Source organism: Onychostoma macrolepis, chromosome 21 (genome assembly GCF_012432095.1).
Source record: "Onychostoma macrolepis isolate SWU-2019 chromosome 21, ASM1243209v1, whole genome shotgun sequence".
NCBI classification, from domain to species: domain Eukaryota; kingdom Metazoa; phylum Chordata; class Actinopteri; order Cypriniformes; family Cyprinidae; genus Onychostoma; species Onychostoma macrolepis.
In genome coordinates this window covers 19,284,435-19,302,327 of record NC_081175.1, presented here as the reverse complement: position 1 = coordinate 19,302,327, position 17,893 = coordinate 19,284,435, and the positions used below count along the sequence as shown (strand labels likewise).

The window sequence follows — 17,893 nt, the reverse complement described above, 5'->3', positions numbered from 1 at the left end:
GAGTTAAACAAATAGCAGACACTAAAATTAAAAGCCAGTTAAGCCATATTCCCTCAGAGAGCTGGTGCTCCAAATAAACAGCGCTGCTTTTACCACACATCTATCGTAACACTCTAATGTTCATTTGCTTCTAATTCCAATATTGCGTAAGACCATTTGGGCCTAGTTTGTGTTTAATGAACTTACCAAACCCTTGTGGTTCTTGCAAGAACCACGACCAGGTAGTAACAGATTAAAGAGCGCAAATGGTATGAGTCAGAAAGCAGGATTGCAGGAATTATGAAAGAATAATGCACATCTTCCTATAAAGAGGGAGTTTTTAAAAGCATTCCCCAGGCTTCTTTCCAACCATGCTGCTCTCTTCCCAGGCTGCTCTATAATGTATTCTTCCTGTCATAAGCCTAATTTTAGTACTGTTGTCGTGCCGACCAAACATTAAATTATGCAGGCGGTGTTTGAGGTGGTGGATTACGCTCTTCTCGCAGCCAATGCCCAGAAAGCTTTGCAAAACGCAACCAAAATATACGAGCCAGGGCAACGGTGAGTGTAGAGCCAAAAGAGAGACCCGAAATATGAGAGCGAGTTAATGGTTGCAAAAGTGAAAACAGTTTTAAATGAAACCGTACTGTGAATTAGAGACACAATTATGTTAAGGGTTAGCGGAGGGAGAATTACGACTATGAAACTCTGTCGCAGCGTTAATGTGAGCCTCCGTGCGGGTCTCTGTGGGTGTATTTGCTCTGCTGAGAGAAAATGAGACTCATCTTTAATGATATTAAGGTAAGCAATGGAAAATCAATTCGAAATTGCTCAGTCCGAGAAGCACGCTTGGCTGTGAGATATGAGCAGAGAGAGGGAGAGAGGGAGACGGAGAGGATTTGAAATGAAAAGGGTATTGCTAAATAAAGGGAGACTGAGTCAGGTCAGGACTCTAAGCATCTATAATCCTTTAAATCTGAATGATTATCTTTCAAACAGGCCTGTGGGGAACAGAACAAAACTGACAGAACAGAAACTGAGCTTCCTGTGCCAAAAGGAAGAGAAAAGACAGCAGCGACAGACACCCTCAATAAAGCACACCAGCTCTAGATACCAGCCCAATACAATTCCCCTGCTGAATGTTGCGATGGAGAGCTGTATATTCATAGGATAATGTGACGGTGCTGAATATATGGCCTGCAATGAAGGCTCCTGTGGATAATATGAATTGAAAATACTTGTTTAGCTGCATTCAGGGTTATACATGCTGGAAATGAGACCTCTAAGTGACTTGGCAAAATAACCTGTAGAGATCAAGGCGGTCTTTAATACCAGGAGAAAAATGTCTGTTCATTTCCATTTATCTCAATGGCAGTTGCTTGGCAATGCTCAACCATCTTTGCTCATGGTCTCTCAGTTCTGCTGCCAGGATGCTTTGAGCCAATGACTTCAAGCTGTAAATGCCATGCGTATACTTCTTTTAGTACTTTTAACTACAGATTTCTGTGAGACTGCTGAAAAAATGCATCCTAAAAATTCTAAGCAGCACAACATTTTGAACCTTCATAATAATAATACACTTCTTGAGCACCAAATCAGCATATTAGAATGATTTCTGAAGGATCACTGAAGACTGGAGTAATGGAAACTGCTGAAAATTCAGCTTTGCAATTTCAAGAATAAATAAATATTTTTTTATAATATATTAGAATATAAATAAATTTTACATTTCTAAAATAATATATCACAATGTTACTGTTTTACTGTATTCTTTATCTAATAAATTATCAAAATATATTCAATATAATAAAATACAAGCTATATCAACAAACAGTCAGGCACTGGTACAAAATTTTATTTTCTATAATAAAAATTTAACCAGATGGTGTAGTTACTACAGCCCTGAAATTACAAAGTGCCAAATTGGAGTAAATTAATTAATTAATTAAAAGAGACAATTAAATTTAATTACTTTACTAGGAACTTCTGGTGTAAACTGCTAGAATAATCTGACTCTTTGTGCTTTTTTCATCTGAAGAGACATATATATAGAGATAAAATGAAATCAGATAAAACAGATAAAATACAGAATCATAGCCTGTAAGAAATATTTATGGCTGGTACATTTTCTCAGTTCATTGCTACTGGCAAGAAGATATGTACACACCACCTCAGATACAGATTCTGTCGCATCCAATTCCGCCCCCAGGGATGCAGCCAAGAAACTGGAACCTTCCAGCACTCGTCCACAGATACTCGGAGGAATCAAGACGCCCAAGCCAAGTTTGGAACTAAACGACAAGAAGCTTGAGTGTGTGACTGCTCGGACAAAGTGCTGCCACCGAGGAAACTTTCACTGGAGGCACCGTTGACTTTAAATAAACCATATAAATCATCATTTCAGGCCCCGGACAGAGACAGAGTGTGTGTGTACAGACAAGGAAAGTAGAAAACAGTAAAGCTTGACTAACGATTATGAATGTGTAGCATATGGAGAGCGCTGGAGTTGATGCCAGTGTTGTGTGTGGCCTTACAGGAAGCACATAGACTCTGGCATATGTGATAGTAAACCCATTGTTTCTGATGCATCCATTAGAGTAGATAGAAGAAAATCTCCCACAAACCAACCAAATGTGACATCCTGTCATGGCTGCCAAAGACCTTGAGGCCATGGATTAACTACGACGTCCAGATACACATCTATAGCGCTTCCAAAACCCTGTTGTATTCATCTCTGGAGTGGCTCTGATGCACACTTGGCTTCTTCTGAGGGTTTTGGCTATTCTTTTCATATTGTGCATGTAAACACACAGACATCTTGTGTTCCTGAACTTGCGCCAAGCCCTGCTAAAATGTCTGAGCATCCATCAGGAACGGAGCTCTTTCGCTTCCTGTAATGGTTCTAAGTGGAATTCTGCTTCTCGTGATTACATGTATCGCTGGGAACAATATTAAATATATATATTAAATATATGCAATATTAAAAACATTATGTCTGACAAGCATTCAGGCTTACGCAATGTCAACGTTCCAGTGCTGTCAATGTTCAATGTTTTCTGGAAATTATGATAGTAAGAGATTTTTATTAACCTGGTTGTTTTCAGCTCAACTATGTTGTAACATATTATATATTACCTATACATACACACACATTCAAGATTATTACATATTCTTTTTGCAGTAAAATGAATATTGAAGTATTATGTATTAACGCATATGTTGTAATAAATTCTGAAATATTTATTTTCATTAAAGTAATGGGTAAAGTTATATATAAAACATAAGTAAAGTAATATGTAAAGTTTGGTTCATATATATATATATATATATATATATATATATATATATTAATTAGACGTTATAACTGTTATACCAAAATGCTGAAAAACATGGTGATGAAGAACACTGCTAATTCATATGTAAACTGCAAAACTTCATAATAATAATAATAATAATAATAAAAAAAAATGTTTTTTTTTTTAAGTCAACAAAAGTAAATTAATAAAATGATTAAATTATAAATAAAATATAAAATATTCCTAATATACATACATACATACCATACATACCATACATAATACTATAATGTACTATGCTATACTATATATAGAAATATAAAATTACGCTACTATTATACTGTGTTTGACCTTGAAAAAATCCAAGCTTCCATCCAAGAAAGACAAAAAAATCCACTTCCTCATTTTTCCCTCTTTTCTTCATCCTCTAATTCCTGGTCCCAACACATTCATATATTACTTCTCTGCTTTCCAAGCAGGCTCTTGTCTTCATCCCTGCTGTACTTTTCACGCCAGATTCAGAGTTGGAGGGCCCCTAGTCTCCGAAAGAGTCAGTGGCGGCTTTGCTCGCCCATGGTCCTCATCCCTCTTTTCCTTTCTTTTCCTGTTCCAGCATTTGGAGATTGGTGTATGTGTGTGTGTTGGTGCTGGGATCTGGCTTGTGGCTTGTTGCTGAGTGGCAGTGGAGAGTTCTGGGAGAGATTTGGAGAACCAAATCGGCGTCTCACAACAGTAACAATGTCTCAGTGTCTGGATCTGCACGTCCAGAGATGCCACATCCAAAGTGTCCTCACTCTCCCAGGGCTTGGCAGAGACCAACAGATCTGATCCCTCTCCTAGTGCTGGAAGCTGTCGGGCTGCAGCTGTGTGTTTGCGTGTGTGAATATTGTCCGACTGTTGGCTTTGAACTCTTTAAGCAGTCGGAGGTCTGTGCCATCCCTGTGAGCCTTCTGATCCTGTAGACACACAGTGTGTATGTGAGGTTATAGGGCCACTTCAAGGATTAAAAACCACAGATGACAGCATGGACGAATCTGGGAAAGTGTTTCAAACTGCATGACAGCTGTATTTGTGTGACGTGACTAGGGATGAAATGGTTACCAGTTTGACAATAAACCAAGATCAAAATCACCAACAGTTAGTGCAGCTTTATATTTGAATTATCCTTAAAACCATATTTGATAACCATGATTTGTTTAAAATTTTAGCCGTTTAATTTTTTTATCATTTTCTAAGGAGTGACAACCGCATTTAAATACAAAAGTGAATCCCCTAAATTATAGTTTTGTGTGTGTGTGGAACAGAACGTATTGGGTGTACATTGCTCATTTTAGATTTTGTTGCTAATTTGAAATACGCAAATTAATTGCGTGTTCAGCTAGCAGTTTTTGAGATTTCAAGATTTCTCCATTCATAGATAGAACTTGGTCTTTTTTTATTTAAGATTAGAAGTGTTGCCATGTAAACTTATGAGCGATACTTAGTAAGCATCTTTGGGCTTGTTGTTTGTGTTCAGCTCATGAAGTGATCCAGTTTATGGAGTTAATAAAGTAGGTTGCTATATTTTATTATGGGTTTCTTCTTCTTTTTTCTAGCAAGATCTGGCAACACTAATGAGCCAAAACATACCCTGTGATTTCTTGCACTGCACATACAGAAAACACAGTTCTGATATATATTTAAATATGCCATTAATGACTAGTTGGTTTGTTTGGTTTTGTACACACTGCGTACAATTTCTGCAAATGCCTTTTAATTAAGCACTAAAAAGTGAACTGACAACCGCATATGTGGTCTAAAACTATGTGAACACATTATGTTGGGAATCACCCAACCAACATTTTTTGCTCATGTTAATGTTATTATTGAATGTTTATGCAAACAAAAAGTACTGCAAATTTTATTTGGTGTTTGATGGTCATCTATACAAGGCTGTGTGAAATGATTACAGTGTGTGTATCTACTTTTTGAACATTTCCAGCACATTTTAACAATACCCTTATGATATTTATAAACTGTGATCATTTTGTTCACTATAATCGTGACACTGAAGTGATGCAACACTAAAAATGTGCTAAAAGCCCTTTTAGACAGTCTGAGTGCATTCCGTAGTGTCTTGACTGACAGTGCAACTGCTAATCCTGAATCAAAGCCTTTTGTTAACAAGTCTGTGAAAAGTCTAAACAGTTACTGTTCATAATCCTGGATTGCAGCTACAGCTTATTTTGCTGTTGTTCGCACATTCATGTATAGCTCATTCAGCCCTGAGGATTCGTAAGGGCATGCATTTTCTTTTCCCTTCATCTCTTTCAAACTCCCTCTCCTCTGTTTTCTCCATCTTCTTTGTCCTTCCTGGATCTCAATGCATCTTGTCTTGTGTCGGTCTTTCTCTGTTGGCGGTAGATGATATAGCGCAGCGGGCTAGCTGTGATCTTAATGCAGAATGCTGGACGTCGATCCCTCTTGCAGTCGCCAAACAGCAGGTGAGGACCATCTCACCCTCCATCTCTTGCTGTGTCCCTGTTTCCCTCCTTCTGTAGTTGCCTTCCAAGTGTCTTCTCTTATCTATCTCCTGTTTACCCATCAGCCCACTGGATATTCACCATACAATGACCTTTTAAAGAGACCGTTCACCCATTTACTCACCCTGAGTTTTACCCTGCTCCTTTTAATACTTTTAAGCTCTGAAAAGGCTTTTATGACCTTGAAAACCACTAATCAAAAAATGCTGTGTGAACATTCTTCAAAACATTTATTTTGTGTTCCACTGAAGAAAGCCTGTCATACAGGACGTGAAACAACATAAAGTTTCATTTTTGAGCGAACTACTCCTTTAACTCTTTTCCTCCTAGACTTCTTGTAAACTTGCATCCTCTCATCCTCTTCCCCTTAAATCTCTTTAATGTCACCCTTTTTTTCTTGCATTTCTCCCTCACCCCCCATCTTTCTCCACCCATCCCTCCACTCCCTAAATCTCTCCTTTGGCAGATCTCTATCGTTATTGCACTCCTAATAAATCTCTCCTCCTCTCTCTTTTCTTTTTTGCTCTCAGCCTGTCTATCTTTCTTTCTCTGTGGTAGTAGGATCAGAGGCTTTAGCCGTGTGATCTGTATTGATCAGTGAGCAGTGGGGTTATACTGCTCTGGCCGACTGTTGCTCTGCACTGCCCTGCCCTCCTGCTCTCTTCCAGCCCATAACCATAGCCATGACAACAGGCTAAGGTTTGGCCGGTGAGGCACTTCCTGCGGCGTCTAAAAGAAAATTTCATTCGTTTTTTTTTTTTTTAGATATCAAGGTCTACACACACATGCGGGTTCAGCTCTTGGCTAAAATATGGATAATGATGTGGAGTTGTATTAAAGGTTCACCCAAGTGAATCACTCAATCTTATTTATGAAAATGAGCAACTGGCTCATAAAGAAATGAATCACTCTTGAGTCGGTTCTTTTAAATTCAACTGACTCAACAGCTGAAACAGCTTATCATTTAATGACTTGATTTGACAAGATTATCTGCTAATCTTCAACGTGTTTTACACTAAAAATAGTTAATTCCAAAACTATTGATTAGAGGTTACACTGAAAAAATGCTGCTTTATAAGAGAAGTCATTGAATTTTTGAGGGGGGGGCGGGGGGTGAGATCAGGAAAGGTCAACGAGCCAGGATTCAAACTCGGGACGCCTGTAGTGCAGTGGCTCTATATGGTGGCACATTGCCCACAAGGCTATTGGTGCTGACGTTTAGTCTGATTTGTGAACCAAATCAGCTGGTTCCTTAAAAATAACTGTTTCAAAGGAATAATTTGTTCATTGATCCGGTTGCCACTTTCAGCCCACCGATAGCTGTTCTTGTGCTGACAACTCAATTGAGGGGAAGTTATCAGAGAATAAGGACATAATTTTGGTCTGTTCTACACAAAGCTGTCATGCAACTTTAGCAGACTTGGAATACGGCAGCCGATTGGTAAGTAATGACAGAATTTTCATTTTTGGGTGAACAATTCCTACAGTCATTTGCTATCAATTGTAGCCATGATGATTATCACCCCTGGCAACACGAGCAACTGACACCTCACGGGCGCTGCAGCTCACAGAGCCCTATCAAATACATTTTCATGAAGCGCCAGCATAAAAGCCAACACAGTCCTCATAATTATTAAACAAACCAGCACATTTTATCAAGCACAGGTGCACAAATGTGTGATAATGCACTGGATGCACACACTCACACTCTCATCACGACTGAATTATGAATCATTGACCGCACAGTGAACCACCAACGCCTGAGGTGTGTCTGCAAGGTCACACACCTGAGCCCCCATCACCCTAGGAACACACTCATTGTCATCCTTGTGCTTTTAGCTTATATACAGTTCTAAAAATGCTTATTTCATTCAACAATCTTCCAAATGGGCCTTTATACCATAGTGTTTCCAATTCAATGCAACCCCCGTTTTTTATGTTCCGCAGAAGAAAAATACAGGTCATACAGGTTAGGGACAGTCACGTGATGACAGAATTTTCATTTTTGGGAAACCTATCCCTATGACATCTCTATATTTAAAATGCAATTGTAGATTTTAAAAGCTCATGTTTATAACACAACAGTTTTGCATTAGTAGCAAACAGAGCTGTGAATGTTGCTGGGAGGTGATTATACTGTCCTACGCGTGCGTGATTCTGTTCATATGCCAGAGAATCGCAGTGGTGTCCAGTCCTGTTAGCCAGCACTGCTGTGACTGTGTGTTTGGCCACAGGAAGGAAACAGAGCTGGCTAATTCTGAAACAGACCTGCAAGCTGGCCGCTCTTCCTGACGGCGTTCATCAAACATGAGGCGGTAAAGCCGGAGCTTTCCTTTTACGTCTCTATTAATGCCTGCAATTCTTTGTTCTGGAATCAGAGCCAAATACAAATGCATAAAATTACACAAACAAACCCTGGGTGATATTTACAGTGCAGTAAACCACACTGTTTCATGGTCCAGTGCTGGTGCAACTGATTCACGAGCTAAAGTCGTTTTTACTAACATAAGGCAGATAGAACTGGATTATTTATGTGTATATGTACGTCTATAAGACACTGTCTGTCTGCATCAACCTCATCCTGTCCCGCAGTGCGGTTTTACAGTCTTTACCAGTCTTGACAAAAGTGCACCATTTCAAAAGTACTGACAGATTTACCAACCATCCATCCGTGAGCGATTCCATTCAGCCCAGCAGGACAAATAATCCAAGCAGGCACGCAGGCAGTCCAAGGACACCGCGGCTCCTGCTCTCCGAGTTTGATTTATCGGCTTTGCCGCCGGAGAGATGCGATCGGAGCGTATCTGTGCTGGACCGAGGGAGCCCGGTCTTAATCAACGGAGCCTCACAGATGTACAGAGATGATTAGGCAGTCCAACAACCCGCTGAGACTCAATGGTCAATGCCGGGCACGGATAGAAGATCTCTGTAAGTGTGCTAAGAGGAAGCTGAGATAGCAAGCTGGGCGCATGCAACATCACATTTGAGGTGGATGTTTATTTTAGCAGATGATCCTAGATCAGCCTTGGGGCTTTCAGCGTGTGAGCTGATGTTACTTAGATTTGTAAGCAGTAGGTTCCTTCTACTTTACAATGGGGTGGTTTGGCCTAGTGGTTAAAGATCTGGGATGATAACCAAAAGGCTGTAGGTTTGAGCCCCACAAGGGCTAATCTATAAGCACCACTGTGCCTGCGGCAAGGCACTTAAACCCATGTAGCTCCAGGGAGATTGTCCTTATTATAAGTGCACCATAAGACCTGTTTCAGCAAAAATGTAGCATAATTACAACAGCAAGCTCTATGAATAAAATTAAGTGATTTATAAGTTCCCGCAAAGAGTATTTCCTTTTAAATTAAAGTCAAATAAGGTCGATTTTTGAGAATTTTATAAACTTAATCATCATGAAATCCAATTTATCACCACGTTTTCATCCAAATAATAATTTCTCAACATAAAACAGAGGCCAAATCCCCAAGTGTAGCAACAAACTTCTCCTAACATGACGATACACAATATGTGCCCTAATGGCAGTATTAACAGGCTTCGAGTTGTTTCCAAACACACTCTCACACATACAGATCAGTAATTGATTTCAGAACAGATTCTGTTTGCGTCTCTCATGAAGCAAAAAATCAACAGCATTTACTCTGCTTATTGACAATGCTGGTATGAAAGAATTAATAACTATCCACATACACTACCATTTAAAGTTTGGGTAAAATACAGTATAAACATTAATATTGTAAAATATTATAATTTAAAATAACAGTTTTCTATTTTAGTGTTTCAAATGTAATTTGTTCCTGTGCTGGCAAAGCTTCCAGTCTTCGGCATCATATTTCTGGAAAAAAATATCCTTACTATTACTATGAAAACAGCTGCTTAATATTTTCAGGATTCTTTGACCAATAGAAAGTTCAAAGAACAGCATTTATTTAAAAAGGAAATCTTTTGTAACATTATAAATGCCTTTATTGTCATTATTGATCATTTCAGTGCTTACTTGCTAAATAAAAGTATTAATGTCTTTCAAAATAAATAAGTAAAAGTACTCACCCCAAACCTTTCAACGGTAGTATATTTCTGGACTCATTCATAACCATCCTTTCAATTAATGGAGGCACATTGACTGAAGCACCTCACATCAAGTGTGAAATATCCACACTGATACTATAAACTCTCCACCGGAAGTGAATAACTTCCGGTCTATCGTCTGGCATAAGCAGCTTGAGGATTCCATCCTAACTAGCAGTCTATTTTAAAGCTTTCAATACAGGTAGCATTCAAAATCTGTCAATTTGTCAGCTGCTAACAGTTGTCCCTTTTATCAATAACAGATAAAGATGAAAGAAATAAGTACAAAAGGTAAAAACATGCCTGAAATGAGCCAGGCTGCTTTTCAAACGTTTTTGAATATAAAGCAGCAATTCACGCCTGGGTCAAGTACTGATCCGACAGGGGGGAAGAAGTTTTATTTCACCAGGTTGCATCACTAGATCAGTCCTTTCAGCTGTCAGAATCTGCACCAGCAAACACTAAATGCAACAATCAGTCTCTTTCAAGCTCTTACAGATAGCACACTATGTTTGATGGAGAGTGAACTGAAAGATGAAAGCTGCGAGAAGTTGAGCCGAACGTCTGCTGCTGTAGAATTTGGCATTCTGGACACCACTCTCCCATCAGACACTGCTGGATGTTTGTATTTGACAGACAGAAACAGATAGGAGGAGCATTAAAGGAATAGGTCTCCCAAAAATGAAAATTTATTGTAAATTTACTCACCCTCAGGCCATCCAAGATGTAGTTTGTTTCTTCATCAGAACAGATTTGGAGAAATTTAGCATTGCATCTTTTGCTCACCAATAGTTCCTCTGAACAAACAAACTCATCTACATCTTGGATGGCTTGAGGGTGAGTAAATTTCAGCAAATTTTCATATTTGGGTAAACTACTACTTTAAAGAGAAGGACAGCACATGCATATTTACCCGTTCCTAGTTCAATGTGCTCCAAGGAAGTGTGTTGATTCTGATGGACCCACTCTCCGTTGCATTTAAAGAAGATCTGGAGGGCAGGCCGTGCACGACAACGTAGCTTGATGGGGTTGTTTTTGACAATATATGCATCATCGGGCTCCTGCAGGAAGTGAGGCAGCGTTCCAGACATTGCTGAGAGACCATCACGTGACCCTGCAACAAAAATTCAGGAGTTATACGTCAGCTCTAGTAGAAAAGTCGCTGTTTCATTCAACACGAAGCAAAAACGTCTAACCGGCCAAATCTGCTCGACTAACAGCTACCTATCTGCGAGTTCCTATAATCAGACACATCAGCTAGGGCTCCCTGACAGCAAGCTTACTCACTTTTTTAACTGGCCTGTCAATCACTTTCAAAAGCACTCTCAGGTTGGATGACGTTTTCAAACCAGCACCATATGAGCCGGTGACACCAAGAGATAAAGTGAAAACTGCCCTAAAGCGGCTGAAGGTGTCTGCAGATGATTTCAGCACCATGGACAGCAGCCAGTAGACACTCAATAGTACAAGCATTTTCAGGACCACAGACAGCTCCTCTGGGCTCTGTGGCTTCACATTAAATCAGACATTATATGCATGTATTTGCTCTGTTCCAAAAACCAGTGAGCTGCTAATGGAGGCAACATTTTAAGGCAAAGAATAACGCTTGCCAATGCAAAGGCTGTTCCAAAAGTTGGGTAACTTAATTACGCTGCCTATGAAAAGACCTTATTTTACACTGTCCTAAGGCAGCACCACATGTGTACATGCATCTCACATTCACTGTAATGATCTCAGTTTAAATATAAACTGAAGATGGAGGATGATGTGATAAAAACGTTGAATATAAATACTCTTAGCAAACTCTGGGATGACAAAATTGTAAGTTAATTTAAAAAGGAACACATTTCTGATTTGTGTTGATGAGGGAGTACTTATAGCCTGTGTATAGGGCTGTGTATAAGACAAAAAATGTCGGAAAAACGATTTGAAGCAGGCACATAGTAATATGGAGGCACTGTGCAAAGTCACAGTTGTGCTTATGTGTATTTTTCAGCCACTATACGGTAATTATACCTGAGTAAATCCACAAAAGGCACATTTGCTTTGTGACAGTTGAGTCAGGATCTGCGAGTATTTGCTATCACAGCAAGAGCTGGACTAGACAGATTTTGTGGAATCCTGAGTAAAGTTCATATCATATCTACTTTATATGCAAAAAAGAAAAAGATTGTTTGTCTTTTAGTCAAATCAGGTCCATTAAATATTAAAAATTGTAAAAATGATTGAAATTAATTCAAATTAACAATGATTATTAAATGTATTTTTATTTTTTTGTTAGTTCATGTTAACTAATGTAGTTAACTAAGGTTAACACATGGAACCTTATTGTAAAGTGTTAACAATATTTGTTTTTTTTTTTATTTCACATCTTTGCATAATTCATGATTGTGCTAAAATGAAAATAAAATTTTATATAAAACAACCAAAACATACTGTAACAAACACAAAAATAAATGTGTCCTGAAGTGTTTCTCTTCTCTTTCTCACACTCAAAATTTTCTGTAACTCTCCACTGTATCTGTCAAATAAAGCGTCAAAAGCCCAAAAATAAAAAGTACTGTAAATCTATAATAAACTAGCTATTAAAAAGTGGAAAACTGTTCTGACATGCCCCATGAAATCGACCACATACGGGTGTGAAATTCTATTTCACACAGGGATATTTGGAGGAAGATTTAGGGTCTAAAAGTGTCTTGTGGATAAAAGAGCCACACAAGAGTGACAGGAGCTGAAATATCCACAGTGATTCAAAGCACACAGTGATTTAAAGCACTCCTCTCCCTCGCTCTTCACGTTTCTCTCGTGCTCACTCTCCATTTCTCTTTCTGTCACTGCATGTGTGTACACACACACACACAAACACTAAGACTCTCCCTCTCTAATAAAACTGTCACAGACGTAATTGGATGGGATATTTTGGAAACGATTTCCCCTGACTGAAATCTTAAGCATAATAGAGATTTCTGTTGACTTGTAATCCTTCCCCGGGAAACTTTACATGTGTGTGTGCACAGGTGCGTTATCCTCTGGCAAACATACCTGATTCATCCTGATTAGAATGAATAAGAGAAATGTCTGCGTGTGCCGCTCACGCTGAGAAAATCACAGCCCTTGCGCCGCCCCTCCTTCTCTCACTGTCTCTCTCACACCAGAGGACAATTTTATCATTCAAGTGCTTCTTTCATAGCTGAGTAGACTTAAAGTCAACATGCACTTTCCTTATATACATCATGGTCTTACTGTGAACATTTCATCAGTACATGTTATTTCCTTAAAAAAAAAAAAAAAAGTACCTTAGTAATCTTTCAGCAAAATGTTTCACTACTAAAAAGACATTCCCTTTAGGTTAATAAAGTTGACCGAAAGTCAAATAACTACTTAACCTATTCTAAAATCATGTCAAAAGTTAAAGCATTACTTAATGATGGTTAATGTTTAATTCAAAACAAATTATAGCAATAACAGCAGCGGATGAAAAGAAGTAACACCCTGGGTATTTGGCTCCACATCTAGGTCAGAAATTGGTTGTAGGCCATGTTCCAAGGTCATTCTTCATCGAAAGTAAACTCATATGCAGGTTTCTCCATTGTAGTATGGAATGCCCATTTTTCACAATTCAATCAAGACGGAATTAATTTAAGCAATTTAAGTTTGGGGTCAGTATTTTTTCATACTTCTAATCAACAGGGATGCAGTAAATTGATAAAAAATGACAGCATTTTTTGTCATAAAAGATTTTTTTTTTTTTAAATAAATGCTGTTAAAAAGTTTAACATTATATTTTTTGTTAAATACATATTTTAAAAGTTATAAAACTATAAAAGCAGCAAAACTATTTTCAGCATATTATAATGATTTCTGAAGGATCATGTGACACTGAAGACTTGAGTAATGATGCTGATATAATAAATAATAAATTAATTAATAAATAAAAAGGAATAAATTACATTTATGGATAGATAGATGGATAGATAGATATAGAATTATCTTAAAATGTAATCTTTTTTTATTTGTGCAAATAAATGCAGCCTTGGTGAGAATAAGAGATTTCCTTCAAAATATCCAAAATGTTTTTTTTTTTTTGTCTAATTCATTCAAGACCAAATGATTTGTAGATCACATAATTAAGATAGGCTTTGGTGAAATCTGAATATTTTACTATTTGAGTCTGTTATAAGCATCCTTTGAGATTTATTTTGAAATATTAACATTGATAATAAAAGTATAAAATTAATATAATCATAGTATGCATAAGTGGGAGAAAAATCTCTATTTTCTCTCAATTGAATTTCAATGCTGTCTAGAAGAAATAACTGAGAAATTAAAAGGATTCCAATGGCTCTCTCTCCATCTTCCTCCTCCATTCCTTTTTGCGTTCCAGACATGCAAACAGAACACACATTATTTTCTATAAGAGAATTAATGGCACAGTGTCTTGTTTGTATCATCTTAAGCTTTGTGCTCATGGACACGATATGCTTGTTTTTAGAATGAACACTCCTACACACAGAGCACCAGGTAGGAGTGTGAACATCCATATTCACAAACACGCACAAACATATTGGACCATGCATTTCCATACTGTAATGTGTGCTAATGCTATTTTTGCACGCCCACAAACAAATGTATTCACATTCACAAGCAAATACACAAATCGCAACACGTTCAAACACAAGCACACAAACAATTGCGCACATTTGGACTTGCACACCACACACTTTTATCCAGCCACCATCACAGATGTTGAGGAGTGCTTGACATGATGGCAGTCTGATGAAAGGGAAAAATAGTCATCCGACTGAGGCACAGATGAAAGGAAAGAGAGAAAGTGTTGGTGGGGGGGTGGGGGGGGTGTAGAGTGAGAAAGAAAAAGAAAGTGCAAATGGGAACTGGTGGAAAGAGCTACTTTAGACTTGTTGTTTAACGTTGGATGTTGTTTAAGTCACTTCTGTATGCAGAATGATTCATTTGACTGCGGTTGAGGGGAGGACCGTTTGTTCCTGACAGAAAATGAAGTTTATTACACTCATGCACACTAACACACAAACAAGAAACGCACACTTACGAACACACAAGCAAAACAATCCAACTTGCACTTCTCTTGGAATGAAAATATAGACTTGTTAAAGACCTTGTTTTGGTCCATTTAGCCAGGAAAAAAAATAAACATGTATATATGCTAAGAAGTGTATTATTTTATCCCAAATTTAAAAGACATGGACTAAAGGCCCCTGACAAAAAAGTCAGGTTACAGCTGTCGAACATTTAAGAGTCATATATATAATATCATATAAATAATTTTTTCACACAAATAAAACAATTAATAAAAATAAGATACATTTAAATAAATGTAATGAATAAATAATAAGAATAAGAATAATAACAACAGCAACAACAATTAAAATTTCAACACAAAACAATTATTTTTATCCACACACACAAAGAATAAGTAGAAGTAGATGAAGAAGGACAAGAGGAAAAATTCTTAAATTTAACAATTATACTTTTACCACAATAATGTCAATAATAATAATAATATCTTAAAAAAACAAAACACTTGTTTGTTTTCTTTAGTAGTATGTTTGCGTTGAATTGCTGAAATTAATGAAATCAACAAAAGCCTGACTATCATTTTTAAAACTTGATCTACACAACGTTATATTGACCAACTGGTGAATCATTTTTATTTACAATTGAATCAAATATTAAATTGCATTTGGCACTTGTAGAATGTTCATTTTTGGTATATGGTTCTCTGGAGAATCAAAAGTTTTACTAAGTTCTTTATACAACAAATATGATGCAAGTCAAAATGGCTTGCCTGTGGCATCAGACTGTATGAACCGTTTTGGTTTAAAACTTTTATTTTTAAGTGTCTGCTGTCGTGCATTTCAAGGAAACCTGGCAGTTTGTTTTTTGTGTTTGTTTCTCTCTGTGGTGGTGTTTTTGTTACATAGTGTTAGTTCTTGATAGAACTGAATAGAACGAAAGTGACCATGACATCCTAATGCAATCACGGCTCAGACACAATAACACAGTCCTGACTGCCTCTCTGAGGGGCTTTCGAGCTGCGTGTATGTGTGTGTGTGAGGAGACAGCGAGAGAGGATGATTTCTGTGATTGAGCGTGTGTGTTTTCCAAACCTCCCTGTATCAAGCGTTCTGACAGCTATTTAATGTGTCTCATTTGCATGAGTTGATAAAGCACCGATCTGGTCTCTTAATCCACAGTGTGACACGGCAGAAACGCCAAAATGGCCGGCCGCGTCCTCTCAATCCCCCCTCCGCTGTCAGGGCCGAGTCGGTTGCCACAGAGATGATATACGAGCGACGGGCCACCCCAGCAATAACGGCGGACGCTAGATACATCTCACGCTACGGGAGCAAAACAAGATGTCACTGCCACCGGCTCTGAGCAATGAGTTTATCACACACACCTGTCTGTCACACTGAGAGGTCTACGTTGCAAAACACACACACACACACACACACATACACACACACACACAAAATACAGACATGCTAACTATTCTGACCTGGAAGTGATAAAGACATCATGCTCTGATGGTTAGATTGAATCTCATGTTTGTGTGTTTATATTTTTGAGTGCAGATGCGACTAGTGTATACCGGGGAAGCTCTTTTTAAAGGGATAGTTCAACCAAAAATGAAAATTCTGACATCCAAACCCGTAAGACCTTTGTTCATCTTTGGAACACAAATTAAGATATCTTTGTTGAAATCCAAGAGCTCCAAGAACTATCCCCTTAAATTATAGCTTGCCAAGTTACTGTCAAAATGTAGATTACCACATTGAAGCTTTTTAATTTCTTTAAAATTATTATTATTTATTTAGCACATTAGAGCTGTATTTATCAGGTACAAAAATGATTATGATGTCTATTAAGGTAACAGCAATAAACTTATAAATAAAATAAAATATGTTGGTTATGCTCAATATATTTTAAAACAACATAAATTGGTATTCATTTTGAAAAATACTAAACAGACTCTTTCACTAGTAGTCTTGCATTTTTGGACCCCAGCTACAGTGAAAATATGAGCTTTGCACAATTCTCTGTTCTGCAAATCCTGTGGAAAATGGTGCAAAGCATGCGTTTCAGACAGAAAGAGAGAGAGAAGTGCACCTTGGGGAGTTTTGACAGACTGCTGGTACAGAGATCACGATAATGGCAGTTCTCAGCAGGGTGGCGAACCCGCGTAACATACAGCTCACCCACGGCCTGAACAATAACACATACCACATGTAGATCAGCCTCACACACACACTTTTCAAATGTCAAAATACAAATATTAAGAAAGATCCCTTCATGCTATTTTGGATAATCATTCTACAACAACAACAACAACAAAAAACAAATAAATAATATGCCATTTTATGGAAAGAATGTTTATCACAAAGAAAGTATTATATAGGTATGGAATGACGTGGGTGAGTAAATGACAGTTTTCATTTTTTGGGCTGAACTATACCTTGAAATGCTTCAGCTCTGCACTGTAGCATTCTTGGATTTCTGTAATTCTCTCATACTGCCTATTACAAGATTAAAGGATCTAACATGTGATTGGATAACACACATACACACACAGACAGAGAGAGAGAGAGAAGCGAAGGAAGTGGTTTAGGTAATAGAGCGTGGAAGCAAAACAATAGATTGGTGTAAAATTACAGAAAAAAAAAAAAAAGAAAAAAAAAGAAGGAGTTAATGTGATTGGGCTCTGGATTACTGCTGATGGGAAAATAAAGACGTCCCATAATACTTCATTACAATAGCAACCTCTCAGGGCCTAATAATCAAATGTTAACTGATTCTCAAAACCCATACGAGATAGAAAATTCAAAACTAAGAGACTGTTCTAGTGAGCTACCTACTGTACATAGGAAGCAATTTAAGGTGCACTTCCAACATGAATGCTGTTCAGAAAGGTAAGACTCTAAAACATGATCCCTTCGTTCATCAAATTTTAAGGCAAAAAGCATTGCATGTATCCTTTGAGGC

General features: G+C 37.8%; 1 protein-coding gene across 7 annotated transcripts in view; it reads right to left on the bottom strand.

Moving 5' to 3' along the window:
* The window catches only part of unc5da (unc-5 netrin receptor Da), a 201,987-nt gene that overhangs the window by 63,359 nt on the left and 120,735 nt on the right, over positions 1-17,893 (bottom strand). For all 7 annotated transcript variants that reach the window (XR_009268072.1, XM_058759005.1, XM_058759006.1 and 4 more), the window contains one exon: positions 10,785-10,985. Coding sequence is in view for 6 of the 7 variants with exons in the window: in XM_058759005.1 (XP_058614988.1) it covers positions 10,785-10,985 (201 nt within the window). In the remaining variant the exon portion in view is untranslated. The remainder of the gene's footprint in view (positions 1-10,784; positions 10,986-17,893) is intronic.